We start from the raw sequence: 23500 nt of genomic DNA on the forward strand, positions 1-23500 counted from the left end.
ATAGGGTAGTAGCATTCCGGGAAGTTCACTTACTCCTGCCCCAAAACCGATACCAGCTCTTAAACTAACACCTGCTACATAATTTTCAGTGGCTACTTCTCCAGTGTTCCTGCTGGAATCTGAGTTTTCTGTCATTCCTTTGCTAGAGACAACTTGCAGCGATCAAGGCTGAAGATAGGGGCGGCAATTAAGGCCGAGTGGATGAACAAGGGAGCAGCGATCAGGGCTGAAGATAGGGGGGCTGGAGGCAGCAGTTGCTGCTTCCGATCTGGTGGCAGCGAAAAGAACAGCGTGACTGCAGTGGAAATAGAGAGAGGACAAGAAGGCTACAGGATACGCGACAGCACTGGGCAGCGCACGGTGGCTGATCTGCTCACAGGAGGTAGGTCCGGCGATGGTAGTAATGGAGAAGGGAAGGCAGGGAAGAGACGGCTTATGGCTGGGCAGCTGAAGAACCCAGTTGGAGAGTGCCGGCGATGAAGGCCAGAGGAAAAAAAACAAACCCTAGAGGCACTACTGAGGATAGCAGCAATGAAGGCTGTAGAACCCTAAACAATTGGATTTGATACCATGAGAAAAAACAAGAAATAATCTTTTTCATATCCCAAAACTAATGAATACAATCTTACTTATAGCACACACTCCTAATCCTTGAAGAATTCTAAGACTATTTAATCTCCTAACAATTCTCCTATTGTATAGGAGTAGATTACTCTCCTATAAATTAGGACCCCTACTAGATTACAATAACTCAAACATTAATAAAATAAATCAATTAATAAAACATTAATGAAATAAATCAATTGATAAAAGCCAACTGCCAACAGATTATAATTCTTCTTTTCAACAATTAGGTCTTCCACTCGGTAGTGTATTTGAGCCCTGTGCTCTGGTGGCATGCAATATTGGCCTGGTTAGGTAATTCAGCCCCTAAAATTAGATCAATTGCATGTTGAATGTCTCTCACTGGTGGTAACCATTTAGATGATTATTCGGTTGCAATATCCACAAACTTATCAAGCAATGTCTTAACTTGTGGTGGATATCAAACTTCTCCTACTCTCTCATTTTTTACAATTCTTTTAACCAACACATGAAGAACTCCTAACTCCTTAGTCATCTTCTCAAAGTAGGGCTTGAAAAAAATAACTACCCTTGTCCCCTTTAGTAGCTTTCACAGGTTCATTTTTCATAGGCTCATCCTTGTAGACATCACCCATGTTAAATTGAACCAAACATCTCAAAGTGACAGGTATTTCATTATCCTTCCATATCCATGAGATTTTGTAAGGTTGGGGATGTTTTTCCATGGCAAGTTTTTACTTTTCCACTGCTTTGATATAATGTTCTCTGTACTACTATTATCATTAATGACATCAATAACCTTTCCTCCACAAGTTACCTTCATGCAAAATCTGCTGTCTTCTCCAATCTTCTTGTGCTACCCACCTTAGGAGTAGATAAAATCCACCGTACAGCAAGACTTTTGCCTTGGACAAGTAATAAGTCAATTTCTTCCCCCTTATCTTCAACATATTCATAATAAACTGATTCTTTAATGTCTTCTTCATGCTCAGCTTCAGCTTCCAATAAAATTAACTTGACATTGAGGACAAGAATAAGAGATATGGCCCAATCATGAAAATTGAAACATTGAAGGGCAGATTTTCTAAGGTTGCTGCCAACACCCTTTGGAGCTCCAAAATACATGAATTCCTTGGCCTTTTTGCTGCGACTTGGACCCCCAACAAATCTAGAGACTGTCCTTCCAAAGCTATTCATCCATGGGTCCACAAGAGCCATTCATCCATGGCGTGTACATTGGTCATTAGATAACTAGAAACACCCATTCATCCATGGGTCCACCTCGTAGGATCGTTTTCCTCATAATATTTAGCTTTGAGGCAGTTACCACCAGCATCGTCTTCGTGGCATTGCAGATTGACAGCTTGCCTTTGGGGATAGCACTTAGAACAATATCTTGACTAATCTCATTGACTCAACTACAACTCAAATTTTGTGGCCAGTTATACTAGATTTTGCCTGGCACAAACTGCTTCTAGAGTTACTAGTCTTTTATATTGGTTTCACAACCCATTCATGAACTTACTGCTGACTTGCTTTCTGTCTTGCAGGCTGACAACTGGGCTTCCACTTCCATAGTGACTGACTGATTTTCCTTTGACTAGTCATTATAGGCTGACAATTTTTGAAATTTAAAGAAATTGTCACGGATTTATTATCCAATTTGCATCTTTGATTCTATCTAGTCATATTCTCAGTGTCAGGGTATGAATTGGGCCTTTGTCACTACTTAGTGTGATGTTCACATCTTATTCTTGTTTTGCCTTCCACATGAGAGCCCTAACTACCTACATCAACTAGAAGCACTATCTTTGAGTTTGTAGGCGGCCAATTTTATCACCTCTCTTCTTTTCTTTTCTTTTTTTCTTTTTTTAATTTGCTTCCTCAATGTTAATATATTAAAAGAACTGTTCAACTTCATTCATCCAATCAGTTATCTCTTCAATGCCTATCTGTCCATCAAAAGATGAAAGGCCTGTTAGAGTTGGATCTGACACTGGGGAATTCTCCTTTGTAGCAGGGAGAATTGAGGAAGGAGGGAGAAACAAGGAAATGAGGGGAGTATAGAGAGAGAGAGAGGCAGGAGAAATGTGATCAATATATTTATGGATGTCTATTGGAGTGGGATCAGTTACTAATTATATTGATCCAGGCTTGGGAAAAAGGCACCAATTGGCTACCCAAAATTCAAACAGTAGATGTATTTGAAATAAGCTACGACTGCCTAACTAAATTTCCCGCCAATTACAACTCACAACTCCATGATCATGACAATTCCCTCCCCCTTAGCACATTTCTTGGCCTCAAGAAATTTAGAGTAGCCCCGCCACCTTTGGAAATTGTGAGATGAGGTCTGGAAAATATTCCCACATGTTGTTTTCTGGATGTAGGTTGGACTAATGCACCAGAACTTGTATCAATGGGGCTCCTTGCTGATAGATAACCTTTTATCTAAGATGGCCGAGGGTTTTGACTCCGCATGGGCTTTAGTGGGTAGGATGGGTAAGGTTGTACTCACTAGGCTCTTTTTGGTTGATCATTTAAGTAGGGACACATGAAACACTGGGTGTATCTAAGAGTCCTCGAGTAATTGTAGCTTGTAGGCTACCTTCCCCACCCTTGCCACAATAGGGTAGGGGCCATAGTACTTGGAGCTTAGTTTAGTGACGTACCTTGTGCTAGGGCCTTTAGATGGGCATGCCTCAATTTCAAATAAACATCGTCTCAACTGCAAATTCCCTATCACTCCTCCGATCTGCAAAATGTTTGGCCCTATTTTTAGCATTAGCCAATTCCCTTTGAAGCAACTTCAATATAGTCTGCCTTTGTTGAAGATAAGAGTCCACCGTGGCCACTATAGTAGGCAGTGTTTTAAAAATCGGCCTAGGCAGCCGCCTAGGCGCCGGTGAGGCGCTAGGCGGCCTCGAATATGGCCTGGTCGGCCCCTCTAGACGCTGGCCCAATTAATCGGGCGGCGGTAACGCATAGGCGACGCCTAGCCGCTTGGGCGCGCTACCTGGGATGCCTAATTTTTGGGTTTAAATCTTACCATTTGTCGATTCCAAAGCCTCTCTTACTCCTCTCAGCCATCTCACCCTCTTAGCCCAATGCCGCCGCTGCCTCAACGCTGTCGGTACCTCCTCGCTGCCTCCAGCTCCATCGCGACCTCCTCATCGCCTCTACGTCGTCAAGCTCTATCCTCGCTACCGCTTCCTCGCTGGATCAACACCATCGCCGCCGCTGTCAAGCTCCATCTTCGCTTCCGTTTCCGACCCCTCTCTCTCTCTTTCTGTGTCTCTCGCGCGCGGGTTGCTAGTGTTAGCTGTTAGGGTTTGTTATGTATTTAATTTTTTTTATTTATATGTTATCTGTTAGATATGTTAAATATATTAGATATATATATTTTTCTGTTTCTATTTATATGTTAGATTAGATATATATATATATTTTCTTTTCTATTTATATGTTAGATATATATCTAATATATAAATGTTAGATATATATATATATATATTTTCATGCCACTTTCAACTTTGATTTAATTGAAAATAACATCAAGTTACATCACAAAGTTAAAAAAAATAAAAAAAATCAACAGTTTTCCTAAGCTGCCTAGGCCCCGCCTGGCACCCAACTAACGCCTAACGCGTTTTAGAACACTGGTAGTAGGTTCTAGGATGGATGGTGGTAAGGGTGGTTTATATTCGTAGAGGACTTTAAATGGGGTCATCTTGATGGAACTGCGGTGGCAAGAGTTGTGTACTACCACTAAGCCAATGTTACAACCCTCAGGTAAAACCCACCCCCAAAAGTTAGTTGTCAAGAGGAGGGTGCCTAAAAGGTTATAAACCCCACACCAAGAGCCTAAACTTTTGATGTGGGACAAGTCTCATACCTTGCAGTGAACCATAACATACCACGACACTCCGCAGTCCAGCGCCCACGACGACAGGTTATGCACTAGCCACGACTAGTCCCAGATGAACACTGTAATGCCGGCGTTACCTCTGTCGCCACACGATTGCAACTGGGAGGCATGGGGCCGGCTCTGATACCACTTTCTCTTTTTGTTTAAGTTTGTTGAATTCCTCAATCACATCTGTCATGCTCCTTTCTCCAAATCGTTTACACAACCCCTCTACAAACTCTACCCAATTCCCACCATTTCCTTCATCTTGTATCCACCCTTGAAACCAAGAATCGGCCATATCGTTTAAGTAGGCTGCAACCAAGTTAACTTTTTGTTCCTCTGCCACCCTATAGAACTGGAAAAATCGTTCCCACCTTCTAATCCACCACCTTGGCTTCATCCCATTAAACTTGGGAATTTCCAACCTTGGCATCGTAGGGTGGTTATTAGGGAAGGGATGGGAATTTCTAACCAGCACTTCTTTGTTCCATCGAAAACTCCTTTGCCTTAAGATCTCCCCAAGTTCTTGGCATATTGCCTTGTGGTGGCAAAATTGGTTCGGAATTTTGCCTTGGAAACTCCTCTGCCTTAAAATCTCCCCAAGTTCTTGGTATATTGCCTTGTGGTGGGAAATCCGGCGATAGCGGGAACTGGGGTAATGAGGACAACATGCTAAGTATGCTATTCAATCTTTACCCATATTGCTCCATGGATTCCTTATATTGCTCCAAGATCTCTCGATTCTTTTATGAATCCCCCTACATTACTTCCTTTATAACTGCCACATCTTCCCGAGTTTCTACCATCGTCTCTTGGGTCTGGGACATCCCAAACTCCATGGCTTCCATTCTCACTTCCATTTGCTTCATTCTAGTACCTTTTGCCATCCTTATCCCAATTCACCACTGCTATCACTGCACTTCTTCGATCACCCGCACAACCTTCACCATAGCTAGTGACGTCGGCATTGTAGTGTTCGTCTGGGACTAGTCGTGGCTAGTGCACAACCAGTCGTCGTGGGCACTGGACTGCAGAGCGTGGTGGTATATTATGGTCCACTGCAAGATATGGGACTTGTCCCACATCGAAAGTTTAAGCTCTTGGTATAGGGTTTATAACCTCTTGGGCATCCTCCCCTTGACAGTTAGCTTTTGAGGGTGAGTTCTACCCGAGGGTTGTAACAGTTAGGGACAACCACTTATGTCATCCCTTGGGTTGTAGAAAACAGAGGCATCTTAAATAGGTTTTGAGGCACTGGTTGACTCTCTATTTGGTCATCTATCTCTGGGTGGTAGGCTAACGACATATGTAATTTGGTTCCCAAACACCTCAACAACTAATAGTGTCATCCTCAACTTGTGAACCCACTGGCAAAGCCAATAATAGATGCATCCATGGATACCACATCTAATCTTAATGGACCACTGCCTTCACCCTCTGTGCCGATTAGTCTGCCCTCCTCTAGTTCCTCTCCTGATCTTGACTTGTCCATTGCCCTTCACAAAGGTACTCATCGCTGTACTACCTAGCATCCCATCTTGAACTTTGTTAGTTATCACTTATTGTCCCTTGGCTATCATGTCTTTGTTCCTTCTTTATCTTTGGTTTCTATTCCCAACAATGTTGCAGAGGTTCTTTCTCATCTGGGGTGGCACGATGCAATGGTTGAATAAATATCTATTTACATTCTAATGGGACTTAGGGCTTAGTACCTCTTCCCTTCGAGTAAGTTCATTCTTGGTTGTCACTAGATTTATGCTATCAAGGTTGGACCCAATGGCCGTGTTGATTAGCTCAAGACCCAACTTGTTGCTAAAGGCTACACTTATATTTTTGGCCTTGACCATGGGGACACCTTTTCTCTTGTGACCAAAATCTCATCCTTACGATCTCCTGTCTTCATCTTCTATGTACAACTAGCCTCTCCGTCAACTCAATATCAAGAATGTCTTTCTTCATGATGACTTACAAAAGGAGGTTTATATGGAGCAATCACTTGGCTTCGTTGCTCAAGGGGAGTCTAAACAGGCATGTTGTTTACGGAAATCCCTTTATGGCCAAACAATCTCCTCGAGCTTGGCTTGAAATGTTTGGTTCATTTGTCATGAAGTTTGGGTTAAGTTAGAGTGGAGTTGACCATTCAATTTTTTATTGCTCTAAATCTGGTCATCATATTCTTCTAATGGTGTATGTGGATGACATTGTTATTATTGGGGATGATGATGTGAGCATTATTGAGTTGGAAATGCACTCCAACAACACTTCCAATCCAAGGATTTGGGTCACCTGAAATATTTTTTGGGTATTGAAGTGGCACGATCAAAGATTGGTACCTATATCTCTCAGAGAAAATATGCATTGGATATGCTTGAAGAAACAAGGATGCTTGGATGCAAGCCATTAGATACTCTTATGAATCCAAATATCAAGTTGTTACCAAGACGAGGGAAGTCTATTTCTGACCCTAGGCGCTATCATCGATTAGTTGGCAAACTTAACTACCTTACAGTCATTCGTCTTGATATGTAATTTGTTGTAAGTGTAGTAAGTTAATTTTTGGATCACCTCGTGTCAACAATTGGGACACAGTGATCCGTATCCTTCGATATATTAAAGGTGCCCTTGATCATGGTATATTATACAAGGATCATGATCGTAGTCATATTGTGGGATACACCAACACTTGATTGGGCAGGTGTCACGACCCCAAGGGCATAGGAGTAATTTTTTTATTACATGTATTTGTCTTTGTTGTACCATAGGTTGTTATGGTGTTGTACCTACAATTAGTTACTAACTAAAGGGATGTAACAGCCTATAAATAGGCTGTAGAAGTAGAGAAGGTAGCTTATGAATGAATTTGAATTTTGTTTCCCTCTCTTAATTCTTCTAATTCTCTTGCCATTCTTCTGAATTTCCGCTCTTTCTTCTGTTTCTCCCTTCGTTTCTATTCTCTCACTCCCAAACTCTTCCATAATTCCATTCTACATCCTTGGAAAACCCTAGGAACGTCACATTTGGTATCGGAGCTGACGATTCTCAACTATGATCTAGAAGTTTTAGCAGTTGACCAAGGCAAATTCAGAGCCAATGGTCCTCAATTGCTAACTGCAACTGAGGCGAGTCGAGAAGGCGAGTGTTAGAAGCAAATTCTTGAGCATAATGATCATAGGCAGTCATGTGTAGTTTGATTGAGGCGAACTCAAAACTGCTAAATTTTGATTTTGAGAATGGTGAATCGGATCTAGGTGAATTCTGAGTAGTTGCATTAGGTGATTATTGGAGGCAAATTTGGAGCTGATCGAGATTCGGAAATAGCAGGTGAAGCAAATTTTTAGAAGGCAGATTCGTAGCAGCCGATTCTCGACTACTACATCGTGACTTAGGTTGCAACTCAGAATTGTGTATTGTCTAACCACAACAGGTGACTACGTCAATCAAACAATGATTCTTGTAATTCTAGCGAATTCAACAAAGTCAAGGAATTCAAGGATTCCAGCGACATCTATCAATTGCAACAGAGCCCAACAAAGAAGAATCGGGACCTGACAATTGGTCTCGGTGGCGTGTCAGGTGGTTACTAGGAGTTGCGTCGATCTGATTTTAAAGGAGCGACATCAAAGCTGGTGGTCCTCCCACCATTGGACGGTGATTGGGTGAGAAGGAAGTTAGCTAGGAAGGGACTGTTGAATCCATAGCGATCGTGAGTAGATCCGATCCTGGTCATCCAGGTGAACTCAAGGAGTGAGTGGTCCTTCAACCATTGGACGGTGATTGGGCGAGGAGTCGGTAGTTTACAGGAAGTTGCAACGGGAGCCAACAGAACTCTCAAGAAGTTGAAATTAGGAAGGTGACGGTCCTTAGCTACTGCATTGTAACTAAAGCAGAGGTTCCGGTGAATTTGGAAGTTGATAGTAGGCAAACTTGAAGACCGAACAAACTCAATCAAGTTTAGGAAGAGGAATTACGCAACGGAAGTAGTTTTAGAAGCGAGCCAGGGACGATTTAGGAAGGCAGTTACTGAAGCAGAACAGGCCTGCGATTGTCAATTATTAATTTTCAATGGATGACTCTTGGTTTGGTAATCTCCAACGTTGATTCAAACTCGAATTTTGGAAGGCGAGCAAGAAGTGGTGAGAAGAGAATTGATTTTCAGGAAGAAGTTTGTGGTCTTTGGAAGTTGTTATAGAGGTCGGGTGATTGCTGATCTACAGCAATTCTGATCATAATTGGTGATCGGGCCAAGGAGCAGCTTTGGTTGTTCATTACACACCGCTAGGTCCAAATCGGAAATTATCTGAAGAAGTAAGACGCATTTAGAATCGAGAACTGAAGGATGGTCGGGGGGATCAGGAGGAAACAACTCGAATCAAGGATGGAGGCATGGGAGTTCAAGGATGACGCAAACATGTGAGGCGATGACCCACAACTGGGAGGATAGTGCGGCCAACAAAGAAAATGTGCAGGAGGATTTAGCTACCTCTCAAGGAGTGCAGAGAGACTTGGAGAGGCATTGGGAGACGATGGAGCAACATGGGTAGCAGATCCACAGCATGTTCAACATGTAGTCTTTGTTACCTCAATTCTGATAATCACCGGATTTTCCTTCCCGATAAGTAGCTGATCTAATTCTGCTCAACCCATGGCATCCTCCCTATGACCTATGACCTGCAAGAGGTAAAGGAATTACCGACCTTGGAACCGGAAATTTAGGTAAGAGGATCATCTTCCCACACTCCCCATCATACCCCAGTGCCTAGGGAAAGGGAGGCCAAGCGGACTGATTTTACTAGAAATTTATATGAACAATTTGGGGAGAAGAACATGATTAATGTGACTGATGAGTTCAACAAATTAAGGCATGAGAGATCGGTGATGGATTATCAAGTTAGATTTGAGGAGCTAAGGTCCCTAATGTGGAGCACTCAGCCAACTCTGACGGAGCACTATTTTGTATCAAGTTTTATTAGTGGTCTAAGGGACGAACTAAGGTTAATGGTCAAGATGATGATGCTTGCAATCGTGAAATAGGCAGCCAAGAAAGCAAGGTTGTAGAAACTCGCCTTGGAAGCCATTTTTAGAAAGCAAGGGTTGCAGTTTAACGGATCTACTAAGAACAGCTAGCAGCCAACAAATTGAAGGAGCTTCTAAGGCTGCAAATCATGTCGAGTAGGAATTTGAGGAAAAATTGGAGTTGGACCAGCCAATTGTAACTAAAGACTCCACCAAGGAAGAGTGATCGAGCAAGGATATTGGTGGGGATCACAGTTTATATTTGCAAGAAGTTGATGAAGTAGCATTGGAAGAGAAAGATTGCGATGAAGATAGCGTTCATGCAGCTTATGAGAAGTATGAGGCTGAAGAAGCTATTGAGGTTCCACTGGAGGAAAAATCTGTTCAAAGTGAGCCTTGGTGTACACCAACAATCAAAAAGTAAAAGTTTCTCAACTTGAGGAGGGCTCTACTGAAGATGAGGAAGGAAAAGAAGTTGTGAAGAGGGGAGAGGATACGATTACACCAACCTTGGAGTTTGAAGATTGTAAGTCTATTTTTCGTGAAGGCATAGACCCTTAATCACCAGGACTAGAAGAAGTTGTTGAATTACCTACATTAGATCAGGTAACGCCAACTAAAAAATTAGACAATGGTGAGGGAATTGATGCTTTAATCAAAGTGGATGAACAATGGAGTACAGTTCAAGGTTGGTTAGAGATTGATGGAGGATGCTTGCGTTTGGAAGAAATTGATCGCATTGAAACCTTCCAGCAGTATATTCTTGATCTGGAGCAGAGGAGGATGCAGAAGAAAAAAGCAAAACAAGATGAAAGGAAGATGGTAGAAGAAATCTTTGTTGAGGGGAATGATACTCTTGTTGTTTTGTTTATTCCTATTTCAGTTGGAGAGCTACAACATCAAATCAGATTTTGGCCTGTAGAGAAATTTAAATTCCTTTCTATGATTGGAAATAATACAGTTACAGGAATGACAGATCAATTGGAACCATTTTCAATGGTAATAGGGAAGAGGTGGATGGCTGGACTTGGTGTTGCAGCAAGTCATAGTATTGTTACTGTTGAGGAAAAAGAAAAGGGAAAGAAAATGAAGATGAGAGATAAGAACAAGAAAAGGCGAAGAAGAAACCAGATGGTGAAGATGGGCATTGGATGAAGAAACAATGGATCGGTTGTAATAAGTTTCTTGGGGATAAGAAACCTTTCAAGGAGAGGGGATTGTCATGACCCCAAGGGCATAGGAGTGATTTTTCTGTTACATGTATTTGTCCTTGTTGTACTTTAGGCTGTTATGGTGTTGTACCTACAATTAGTTACTAACTGAAGAGATGTAACAGCCTATAAATAGGCTGCAGAAATAGAGAATGGTAGCTTATAAATGAATTTGAATTTTGTTTCCCTCTCTTAATTCTTCTAATTCTCCCTCCATTCTTACGAATTTCCCCTCTTTCTTCTATTTCTCCCTTCCTTTCTATTCTCTCACTCCCAAACTCTTCCATAATTCCATTCTACATCCTTGGAAAACCCTAGGAACGTCACAACAGGCTCTCCTAGTGACAAGCGATCCACATCTAAATATTGTGTATTTGTTGGTGGTAACCTAGTCTCTTAGAAAAGCAAGAAACAAAACATTGTCATCAGATGTAGCGTAGTCTCTCAGAAGTCCTTGTGTGAGCTACATATGCACCAAGTTAGGCTTGGTCAACACTTGTGCTCCAACTTGAGGGAGAGTGTTCAGATATAATTTGTATACAATATCTCTATAATGTAGTAACCGGAAAAGATACATTGTTCTATCACACATGCATAGTAGTGATAAACCATGTTTCTGCCAAGATGCAATGACTGGCCTTTCACCAATCTCTCTGAATGATGTAACCAAGGTGAAAAGGTGTTCCCTGGCATTTTATCCATAACTGATGCGTGTGTGGCAGCATGGAAGATAAACTTTTAAAATTGCTTCAGATAGCAGGTGCTTGAAAGATTTAGACTGCAGTCATAATGAAGGTGTTTCCTTCAGTTGGCCAGTTATAAATACAGAATAATTTCCAAATTGATTCCCTAACAGCTTGTAGTTTCTTATGTTCAACTTGATTCCCTTGCACTGTAGTAACATTGGCTAATTCCTCCTGGGCTTCCTTCTTCCATCAAGAGTGGCCTGAGATTTTCAAACATAAGTGGTGAAATTATCATCTTCTACTAATTTCATATTATCTTATAAGACCTATATGTCTCTTCTCCTTTCTCTCTGCTTGAGAAGTATGTTTTTGCCTGGGAGACAACCTCATTTTCATTTGCTAGGGTCCTTGAGGGCTTGGGATTTACACCGCAATCAGCTGCTCATTTGCTGGTTGATTTGGTACTGTATCGACCATAGTTTCATCATAACATTTATCTGATGAAATAGGTATTCTTGGGGCATAATTTTTTGTCTATTTCATAGGTCACTCTTGGTTTGAAAAATGAATTTTCTTCAGGAGCACTCAGGAATTTTCAGTGGCATCTAATTACAGATACAAGTAGAGAAATATGTTGAGAACTTCTGTAGCACAAGTCTATATGATGTGAGAGTTAAAGAGTATATCTAGTTGCAAATATATGCTTGGGGCACTGCTGTTTCGATGACTAAATCAATATTGCATTGTTCTAAATCAATTATCTGACTTCTGAGCCTTTTTTACTAGCCTGTCCATTAATGCAAAACAACTGGCAATATTTAAGAATCTTAGGGTCAATTTGTTGCATTTCATATTTTACTTTCTCTTGAGCTTAATGCAATAGGACTATCATATTAATTTGACTTTTGGATGGGCCCAATTATTCATTGAAAAACATATAAACTAATGTGGAACCTTATAAGATATCCTTTCTTGGGGAGAATTTTTGAAATAGTTGGGGGAAATAGTTTCATTGAACACTTATATCGTCTGCCTTTATGATGTTAATTGCTTCTTTTGAGAAACTGAAACAATTTAGAATAATGATATTGAACATGCCCTGAAGAGTCTGCATCTATTTGTCAATTTTACAGGGAGAAAGCAATTTGATCTTGGATTGACCCCCACTTTTTTTTTAATCTCAATTTCACAATGAGGTGAATAGCTTTCTCATCCATTTGAAGTTCGTTTTGATCTTCATGACCCATTAAGGTTTTCCTTGTTATTTGTCTAAAGACGCAATCCCAATGCCTTCCTGAAAATATTAGTCAATGAACATGAAATCTGAAAAAACATAGAGCGCCAATTCTCATCATATGCAAACCCTATGCATTAATAAATCAGCCATAAGCTTTTCTGATGAGGTGATGTTTTTGAGTGATTGAATGATATATTGTTTGCTCAATTTGACAAAATGAAAATGATTCCTCGTGGTTGGCTCTGACAATGATTGTTATTTTGTCAACCACTCATGTCCATTATGATTGTGATTATGAAATATTTTCCACACTGAGAAAAGATGGTGTTTAATGCTTCTTTACCTGAACTGAGCTGACATTAGGTGGGTACCCGGTGGCCTTTTGGTGACTGAAAGGACCCTCAATTCTAGGCTAAGTTGTCTGATTCTGATTGTTGGATCAAAGGAAGCTAGATACTTAACCTAGGCTGGCATGCATTTTTGATGGATTGAGTTTGTATGAATTGATGGTATGATTATCGTGGTTGTTAAGTCTGTTTCTGGTATTTGTTGCTAAAGAAAGATACTGGTGCGCATCCTCTGAATCCTCTATATACTTACAATACAATTTTTATTGCCATAGAGTTGGTGTCTTCGCTGGACCTAAGAAGGGTCCTCTTTATTGGCTGAGCACTGCTAGTCGATGGGTTTTGGTTTGTTTGGCATTGAATCTCTGGTATTGCTTTATCCTGTTTGTGTTTTGTCTTTATGAATGACCCCCAGTTATTTAGCTGGCTGGAGATGAAATAGCTGTCGGTAGATCAAGTGTTATTCTTCTGATGCGGAAATGAAGGGTGAAGTTTGTCTAGCGGTGGGACGCCCCATGATTTGGAGATTGCATTGGTGAGAAAGATACTTTAGTTCTTTTCCACTCTGAATTCGAAGGTTACCATTTCTTACCATACTTTGGGTCTGTTTCTTGTGCCACTCTGTCGCAAAAAAGGACAGTGATTTTATGCTTCAAAACCTGGGTCTTTATAAGTCGCTGGCTCAGAACTAACTGAGACCTAAGTTATAGGCCCTATATTTAAGAAGTTGTCAGCCACTCCTTTTTGTTTGGATTTTGTTATTGCCTGTGTTATTTTCTGTAACCAATTATTCAAATTTCTGTTTGGACACAAGCATGTTTATGAAATTTGACTGCCCAAGTTTGTATAAAAGCAAAATGGTGCTCCTCCAAATATGCATGTCAGATGAATACAATGATATATCCAAATATGCATGTCAGATGAATGCAATGATATTTTCTATAATCACGAGTAACTTTGAATTTTTTTTTTTTTTATTTGGCTAATATATTGTCACAGTCCGGCTGTTGTGAGTTTATGGGCTAAATTTACCGTCCTCTTGTCCAGCCTTTCATCATTTATTATACCATAAAGTTGAGAGAGCGAGAGCGAGAGAGATAAGCCATGGAAGAATCATGAGGCTACTAGGGACCCAAGACTATAATGGACGTAAGAAGATAATCTTCTGACTCTGCTGTACCAATGGTGTCTGAATTTGGACCAACCTAGAAGAGGGGCTGAGCATCATAGTTATAGTCTTGGTCAAACCTTATGATTACGACCCTACTAGTACTAGGACAAAGATACAAGCAAAATAGCCTGAGACTGAAACTGAGACTGAGCCTGAGTCTGAGTCGGAGTTGGATAATGGTGAATTGAATGCAGCATCAATCTCTCAAGAACCACCAAAATTTGTGGCCAAGTGATGAATGAATGGTGGTGATGCCGAGATTGAAGCTGAACTGGGCTCTTGGAATTATGTTTATTGCTTTTCTTTTCAGCCTTGAATTGGGTACTTTTTTTTAGGAAGCGGCAGAGCAGAGGACCACTGGACCAAAATCTTTTACTGTGATCAGGGGCATGAAATTTTTTGTCTACTACTTTACCAATGTGTTATAGTTCACCACTCCCGGATTCAACATGGCCAAAGAGATTGATGCTGTGCAGTGGGCAAAGAAAGAAATAGACAAAGAAATAGAAATACTGACATCACTGAACGGGAGAGGAAATTAAACTGAACAGATGGATGAAGACAGATCACACACCCCACCAGAAGCTGAAGGCTCTGCTGCTTTCTTACCCCCACCCCACCAGTTATTACTCATGTAAAAAGCTGGCCCAGGTTCTGCCCTTCCTTTTCTTCTGTCAATCCTAATTTTGTTGCTTCTTCCTCTTCTTTGTCTGCCTCACTTTTTTTCTTTTCTTTTCTTTTCTTTTTTTTGTTGTAATTTTTAACATATAACATATATACACATATATATATATATAGAGAGAGAGAGAGAGAAGCAACAAATATCATAATAAATACTAATCTAGCTCTTTCTTTAGCCTGGCTCTGCCCTGTAAATTTCTAATTTAATTTCTACCGTGGACAATTGATGAGTTGATGGCAGAGAAAGATGGGAGGAGCAAGCCAACTAGTCAAGCCCTTTTAGGAACCAGTAAAATCTTGTAGTGTAATCCAAATTCTGTCCGCTGAACCAAACCACCTTGACTCTGACTTCGATGTTAATTATTATTATTTAAACTAACATGCAGTATTTTATCCATCCAGATTGCAACAATGTAATGACAAAATTGATAGCCAAGAAAATCAAGGTAATAAACACCATTATAATTCCACATCCTTCTGGATGCCCCTCCTCAGGACACACACATGGATTATACACATTGTGCTAGTAGGAAATCAGCATGCTGCTTTCACGTGATACATAATATGTACACATAATAATTGGGGATACTTCATTGTTTTCTTCCGTAAAGTATAAATGGACACGCATGTAAAACCATATATATGGATATGGATGTGTCCTTTGGGCCACATTACAGTTAATTTAAGGACATGACAGTATCTGTGTTTCTTTATTTATTTATTTATTTTTCTTGCTCTTCATTGTGCTTTCTTATTAACAAATTTGAATAAAATATATGAAGATAGAATCTATAGAAGTCCCACTTGAAGTTGCCCCATTCCATGATAGACAGGGCCCTCCAAAAATGTTGTAGACTTCGGTTTGAGTCAAAAACTGGTGTGATTTAGAAGGGAACAAGATGATTATGCGAAGAAATTGAGAAAATTAAGGACATAAAGACTGTAGGGAATTAGAAGGCTCAACATTTTGACTATGGAAAAACTGTATCTCATACACGAGGCTTGTCACTGTGCGAGGGTCAGAAAATTGTGTTAAATTATCTACTATATGAGAATTAGAACACAAAGCGAAGTACTTAATTTGGGCGAAGCCCTTTCCTCCTTGGCTTTTCTACCTTTTGATAATTGGCTTTTTGCTTGGTACTATGAGCCAACAGTGTTAAAAGAAACCCACTCCACATTTGTAGTATTAAATTTTCAAAACAGAAGTTTAAGAGAGAGAGAGACAGAGAGAGGCATAGCTGTAGCCCTTGAGAGAGAGAGAGAGAGAGAGAGGGAGGGGGGGGCATAGCTGTAGCCCTTGGAATTTCGAAATGGTTATGGGCAGGCACATGTAATGCTGGGGGGAAAGAGGAACACATTTGAAATTTGATATGATATGTTGGGTATAATATATATATATATATATAATATAAAATCCCCCATAATATAAGATGTAAGTGCATAAATTAAATAAATAAATGTGATGAAATGACAGTGGGGGAGGGCATAGACATGGAAGCAATGTTCCATGCACTGAAGACATGAAAGGGGAAGGCCGGTGGGGGCATTTGGTCATGGTTCCAGTGCTTGGCTGAGTTGTTTCCCAACTCCAAGTTTGCTGAATTTAATTTTTATCGAATCATCTCTCTATTCTCCATTGAAGCCAACACTGTTTTCTTGACTGAAAAAAAAAAAAACTCCCAAATAGTCTCGTTGTTGAGTTTAACAGGAAGAATAATGATAGGTTGTCCGAAAATATGGAGTGAAATGACAGATTTGCCCTTTTGTTAATAATGACAATCATTATCAGCACAAGGGTAGATATGTTATTTTGCAAAGTTAGACAATTATTTCTCCAAACGCACAACCAATGTATATCATATATATGTTGACATTGTCCTAAAAGGGTGAGGGCGATTAGATCAGTAGCTGGCTCTTTCATGAGCTGACTGTAGACATTTAGGGGTCCTCTGAATCTAGTCTTCTTGGGTTGGTTGCTTCCTGATTAAAGGGTAGGAGTGTTGCTTGCTTCATGTGAACTCAACACCAACTCTGTTTCTTTTTGGTTTCATTCTATAATCCAAATAATAACTGGCATTTTCTAAATTTGTTAGCTAATTTGATGATAGCTTTTTTTATTTATGAATAAATTTTGATACAAAAATCCTCATCTGCCCAAGAAGAAAAGAGGCTTTTAAAACTGTCCAATCCAATCCAATCCAATCCTCCTCCTGTTTAAAAGTGAAGTAAAACAATATAATATAATAATAATATTAATACATGTGAGGAAGGAAGGAAGGAAGATTGAAGCCAGTTGTAATGTGAAATGCAAATGAACCCACATGGCCCTGCAGTTAAATTGTCCCCCCCCATCTCAAAGCTTGTCTACTTTGTACACAAACTTAATAACATTTAAATTTTAATTGTTCCCAGTTGCACTCTTATTCTCACTCTTGTAAATGAATTGTTTTTATAAATTTAAATTCGAAAAGATAAATAAATAAGAAAATGAGGTTGAAATGATGCTCTCCACCCACCCACCCACCCACCCTCTCTCTCTTTGCCACCTACTGAGCAGTAAGCATGCAACAAAAGCTGCTGCTGCTGTATTCCAAAGCATGAGCCATGAGGTGAGGTGAGGTGAGGTGAGGGAAATGGCATCCTACTACTACTACTACTTAAGTAGCTCCCATTATTATGCAATACATACATGAAAATGATAAATTATTTTTGGCCTAAAAAGTGTGCTACAACTAAGCCTAAGCCCCTTAATTGTACAGTCCAGTCAGGCAGCCTACCAAAATTTTAATATAATATTTTATATCACACCAATATCAATATATAACATATTAATATTAATATATAAACATTATTAAAATTATCATAATTAAATATCTAAATAACATTTCCCATTACCATAACAACCATAAATGGCTCGGTATATATTTCTTTTTATTTTATAAAATATGTTATTATTAAAAGAAGTAATATTAAAAATGACACTGAAATCGTATGACAACTGATTGCGATTTAATTTATAATCACTGCTTGCTTTGATGGGTGTTTTTCCTTTCAAATATATGGTTGTTAATGAGTTGGATTATTTTATATATATATATTTATACCTTAGAACCCAAAAAAACAAAAACATGTAATTACAATAATACCCTCATTGCAGGAAACTATATGCCAAAGGAAGAAGCATATGTACGTACGTGAGTATGTATGTATGTATGTATGCGTGGTGGGGTGTTGATGATTGTGATGAATTATTAATTATGAAATGTGAAGACTGAAGGGAAGAGGAGGCACTGTGGTTGGATGCCTTTCCCTGTTGCAATCTTGAAAAATATATGTATCAGTCCAAACAGTTCAGTTTAGGAATTAGGGTTTGGTTTCTTTGCCTTTGCCTTGTGCGAACTGTGAAGGCGCCCTTAATTCTCTCCACCACCACCACCACACATGGGCCACAGCACGTACTGGATCCCCACCACCCACAAATCAATGGCCCTAACACCAGCACAAAGGCCTTCACTGTTAAATATCTTTTAGGTTCCATAAAACAAACATTATGCCCCCTCTCAATCACTGAAACTGGGGCTTCCACCTCCACCTCCACCCCCACCTCAATGAAACTGACTAAACATCTAAAGTCCATTGAAAACTACCTTATTTATGATCAATTCCCGTCAATATTTTATGCTCCTATGTAGTTCACGGAGGATTTGACGTCATTCAGTTGGTTTGATTGGGATTTTTTTTTTTAATTTCATTTGATTATGGTTCTTTTTTTTTTTATTGAATTAATATCGTGCGGTTATTGAGTTAGACTCAACCCAACTAATATAAATTATTTTTTTTTAAATTATCTTTCTTTTTGATTTTCTATTCAACCAAATTATTTTATTGATGCGATTACTCGTTCTCCTTTTAAAATTTATATTAACATATTAATATCTCGAGATTTCATATATTGTGTCAAATAATTTTGTTAATTGAGAACGTTAGTTATGTAAAAGAGATATTTTAATGTACTACAAGTTACATATATTAAAAAAAAATTAAAATCAAGACCCCATTGAATTTAGTTGTTTGGAAGTAGCTAAAATTTGCTTTATTATAATTGAGTTAGTTCTAGATCTAAAACTTCAAACTATCTTATGAGTAGTTTGAGTGTGAAGTATGACCCAAATTAATGTATATTAAATCCAAACAAGTAAAAAGATGAAAGAAGAGAGGGATAGATATCTGTTCATGATTGGAGTATGAATAATGGGTATGGGATGATGTATGTGGGTTAGTTTTCCTCCAATGTGACACCTACATGTTCTTTGATCTTTTAAACACAATGGGAGGAAGAGACTTGTGAGTGAGACTAGGTTTAAGATTTTGAAAAAAAAAAAAAACTCCTTAATTGAGACACATGGGTAGGAGATAACACACTGAGTTTTGGTCTCACAAAGGGTTGACACCATTATGTCTAGGGTTGAGTGTTTCTATTATTTGATTTGATTTGATTTGCTTCCCCAATATGGCATCTACCCCATCCTTTAGATTTTCCTTCACCCACATCTCCCCCGTCCCTCATACTTCTTGGTCACATTTTCTTGCCTCCCAAACAGCCTTTCGCATCATCAATCCATGTCTCTTGACTTTAGACCCCTTGAAAATGTGGTTCTAACGTTGAATTGTTTTGAAGTTTTAAAATCAAATTCATTTTAAAACACTCAATTTTACAAGTTAATGGTATATAGGCTAAACTCTAAAACTTAAGCTAGCTCAAGGGTATACGAAGTCTTAAGCAAAAACTAATTTAGGGGCGGTAGGTTTGGGTCTATAGCAGAAGGGAAGAAGATGGCATGGTAGTTTGGCAATTTGACGCAAGCAGGAGGCCTATGGTCGGCAGCATATAGTGGCACGGGCGAGAGGCAAGTGAGGTGACTCTCTCTCTCTTTCTCTGATCGTCGTTTGCATCTGCACGAATAGTGAACCGACCAGCGACCGTAGCCATCTCTTTCCTCTTGTTGCCTCTTCCTAGGTGGTCGGTCGCTGCCGGCCACCTGAACATGAAGTTGGCCAGAAATTTTTTGGGAGTCCCCTCTTTTCGGAGACCCTAACCATAGGCTTTAGTGGCCTATATCTTAAGTGGCCCTGCTAAAACCTTAACCTCTCATATTTTGACATTAGTTAAGATTAAAAATTGCCTTTATTATATTATTTTAGTGACCTTTTTAATATGAAATATTATTTTCCTACTTATTTAATCTTAGCTAATATCAAAGTTGTTTCTAGAAAATTGATTTTGAAATATCTATGTGTCAGGAAACAAAGAAATGTTTTTTTTTTTCTTTTTTTACTAGTTTTAAGTATTACTATTATATAGAAACAAAAAGTATGCAAAATTAAGAGAGATTTAAATATTTTGAAATATTAATTTAAAGAACAGTAAAAACAGACAAAAGTAAGAGAGATTATAATGAAACAGGCACTGACATTGAGAAATTAAAGGTGGGATTTTCAAACACTGCTTGAGTGTGCTACAATTATGTTTAGTAGAATCACTTCAATATATTTTTAATTTTTATCTTTTCTCATGTACTCATATCATTAATTCTCATTTTGTTTACATTCATATATATATATATAGAGGATATGTTCTCAGTTAGACAGTATTTATTCATTAAGATATGAATTTAAAAAAAAATGAGATATAAAAAGTATTTTAAATAAAAATAATTTTTATTATATTTATTAATTTTTTTATAATCATTGAAAAAGAAGTCATGTGACATCTTATTTCTTATTTTAGATTGTTCAGATAAATTTATCTATTCATCCTCTTTACATAAATTTATCTTAAACTTTACAGATAAGAAAAAATAACGCATATGTCTCTCAATATATTTTAAAAAATTTAATAAATAATTTGATAAAAAATTTAAAATACTTCTTATATTTATCTTGACAATTTCATATTTTGCTCTAAAAAATATTTCAACATTATCTTAATACAAACTTATCTTACTCATTTTAACAAACACTATCTTAGTGTTTTATTACCTAACATTCTACACATATATAAAACTAATCTATTAACGATCTTTAACAAAATATTACAATCACACAAAGCACCCCAATGTGCTTTTATTTTTATTTCAATTATCACGCCTTAATTCTATGGATAATAATCTTTAAAAAATAAATTACACCCTAATTCTAATTATATAGTTTAAGTCATTTATAGGGTAACGCTTTGTAATTTGAAATAGCCTTAACGACTTACTTTTTTTGGAATGATAAAAGGAATTCAACCACAGCGATGTTTATTCATGTCCCGAGGGAGGAACTAACGGATGGAGGGAAGGGTGTGGAATGGACGCCGACGCAGCACAGAGGGAGGGCAGGTGGGGGAAGAAGAAGAAGAGAAAATAGAGGATCTGGGCAGCGTGGGTAATGGATTACGGTGCCACATGTGGGGTCAACCTAATTGGCTTAATTTATTTTTATTTTTAGCTTGATTGACACGTGTCAACTCTCTCTTTTTTTATCATTTCTATAACTGAAATAAAAAATATATAAAAAAACTTGAAATTTTTATTATACCAAGAACATGATACAAATGAAATATTATACAATAAAGAAGCATAATATATAATTTAAAAGATGTATTACATAAAGAAAATACTATTGGTACACCTATTTTGTACATTTTGGACTACATAAGAGGATATTATGATAAAAAAATTCCTCGTGAGGCGCATAAAGGCGCGTGAGGCGCATGTGAGGTGCAGGGTATTTTGGTCATAATACCCTTTATGTAGTCCAAGATATACAAAATGGGTATACACCTAACATGATTCATTACATAAACACCCTTCATGTTTGCATAACATGAAGCTGGGTGTCCCATTAAGGACTAGTTTTCCACTTATGATCTAGTTGATAGTAGAGTTGTTTTGATGGGCAATGATGTATGTATCTTGCAAAATCGTCGATATGGAAAGGATACAAGTTCGGATGTTTAATGGCATTGTGAGAACATTGACAATTGTCAAGCATGTTCCAAACTCAAAAGAAAAATCTCATCTCATTGGGTGCATTAGATTCCAACGATTATCTATACTCAATTAAAAGTGGAGCCCTTACAGTCAGTAATTAAGGATGCCTTGGCTATCATGAAAGGTAAAAATGTACACAATTTATATGTCTTACAAGATTCTCTACTATTTCAGGCACAGTCAGTGCAACATCATCTTGATCAATGGATTCAAATTACATCACTAAGTTGTGGTACATGAGGTTAGGGCACACTGAGTGAAAAATACAAGAAATTTGGATGGTAACCCCGAGGAGCAAATATATATGCACCAACTCGAGCATTCCATCATTGAAGGAAAAAAAGAAGAAGAAAAAAAAAGATCATGTTTGTTTGTTGAAGAAGTCTCTCCGTAGATTAAAGCACTCTCCTAAATGTTGGTATATATTTTACCTTTTTATGATTAATCATAGGTATTCTAAGAGCTAGTATGATAATTGTATCTATCTTAGAAAGCTTACAGATGAAACCTTTATTTACTTATTATTATATGTTGATGGCATGCTTATAACTGCTAAAGATGTGTCTGACGTTAATATGTTTAAGGCACAATTGAATTATTAGTTTGAGATAAAGAATTTGGGAATAGCTAGGAAATCTTTGGTATGGAGATTCATAGAGGCCAAAAAAGAAAAAAAAAAAAAAAAAAACTTTGGTTAAGTCAAGAAAGTGTATTGAGAAGGCTTTGGAGCGTTTTGGTATGGAAACTGCCAAACTCATGAGCACGCCCTTTGCATCTCATTTCAGGCTTTCTTTTTTGTTATCGCTATAAATCAATAAAAACAAAAAACACGTCTAAGGTTGCTTATTCCAGTGTAACGATAGTATCATGTATGCTATGATTTGTACCCATCCAAATATTTCTCATGCAGTAAGTGTTGTTAACAGGTATTTATCAAACCTAGGAAAAACTCATTAGGATGCAGTGAAGTGGATCTTGAGATACTCGTGAGGTACTTTAGATGCAATGTTGGAATTTGGAAGAAGTGGTGAGACACTTTAGGTTATGTGGATTCAAACTTCGATGGAGATCTTGACAAAAAAAGATCTCTTTCAAGTTATGTGTTTACCATTGGTGTTAGTATTGTCAGTTGAAAGTCTACCTTGCAACCTACAATTGTTTTTTTTTTTTTTTTTTTTTACTATAGAGGCAAAATATATGATGATTACACAAGTACTTAGTGAAGCAATTTGGTTGACAGGTTTATACATGGAGCTCATCTGGATAGTCAGGTCACTACCACCTTTCATGACCTAGGTTGCATAGAAACGAAAATGAAAAACGTTTTCGATATGAAACGGAAATGGAGAAATAATATTTTTTCAAAAATTGTAGGAAATGAAAACGCGAAGTAAAAGTGTAAATAAAAAATATATAGGGACTTTTTTTTGTAAATATAATTTTTAATATAAAAAATATTTATTCAATCTAAAAAATAGTTAATTTGAATTGATAGCAGCCTAAGCACTGAACACCAAGCAATCGATGATGAGAGGGAATTAAGTAATCGGATTTGGGATCAACAACCTTGCGAGCAATCACACTAAACAACTGAATCAACAGCAACACACACCAAGTAA

The 23500-nt window shown here is 38.2% G+C and overlaps 1 protein-coding gene across 5 annotated transcripts in view; it reads left to right on the top strand.

The window, feature by feature from the left end:
- LOC127813133 (probable lipid phosphate phosphatase beta) overlaps positions 1–13897 on the top strand; it is a 33813-nt gene extending 19916 nt beyond the window's left edge. The window contains exons 2-3 of one of the 5 annotated variants that reach the window (XM_052353913.1): positions 12539–12601; positions 13405–13889. In XM_052353913.1, the coding sequence (XP_052209873.1) occupies positions 12539–12600 (62 nt within the window). In that variant the 3' untranslated portion in view covers position 12601; positions 13405–13889. Of the gene's footprint in view, positions 1–12538 lie in introns of all 5 variants that reach the window. The other 4 variants (XM_052353912.1, XM_052353914.1, XM_052353917.1 and 1 more) reach the window with 4 other exon arrangements.
- The last annotated feature ends 9603 nt before the right edge of the window (positions 13898–23500 follow it).

Source organism: Diospyros lotus, chromosome 11, assembly GCF_014633365.1.
Source record: "Diospyros lotus cultivar Yz01 chromosome 11, ASM1463336v1, whole genome shotgun sequence".
NCBI classification, from domain to species: Eukaryota; Viridiplantae; Streptophyta; class Magnoliopsida; order Ericales; family Ebenaceae; genus Diospyros; species Diospyros lotus.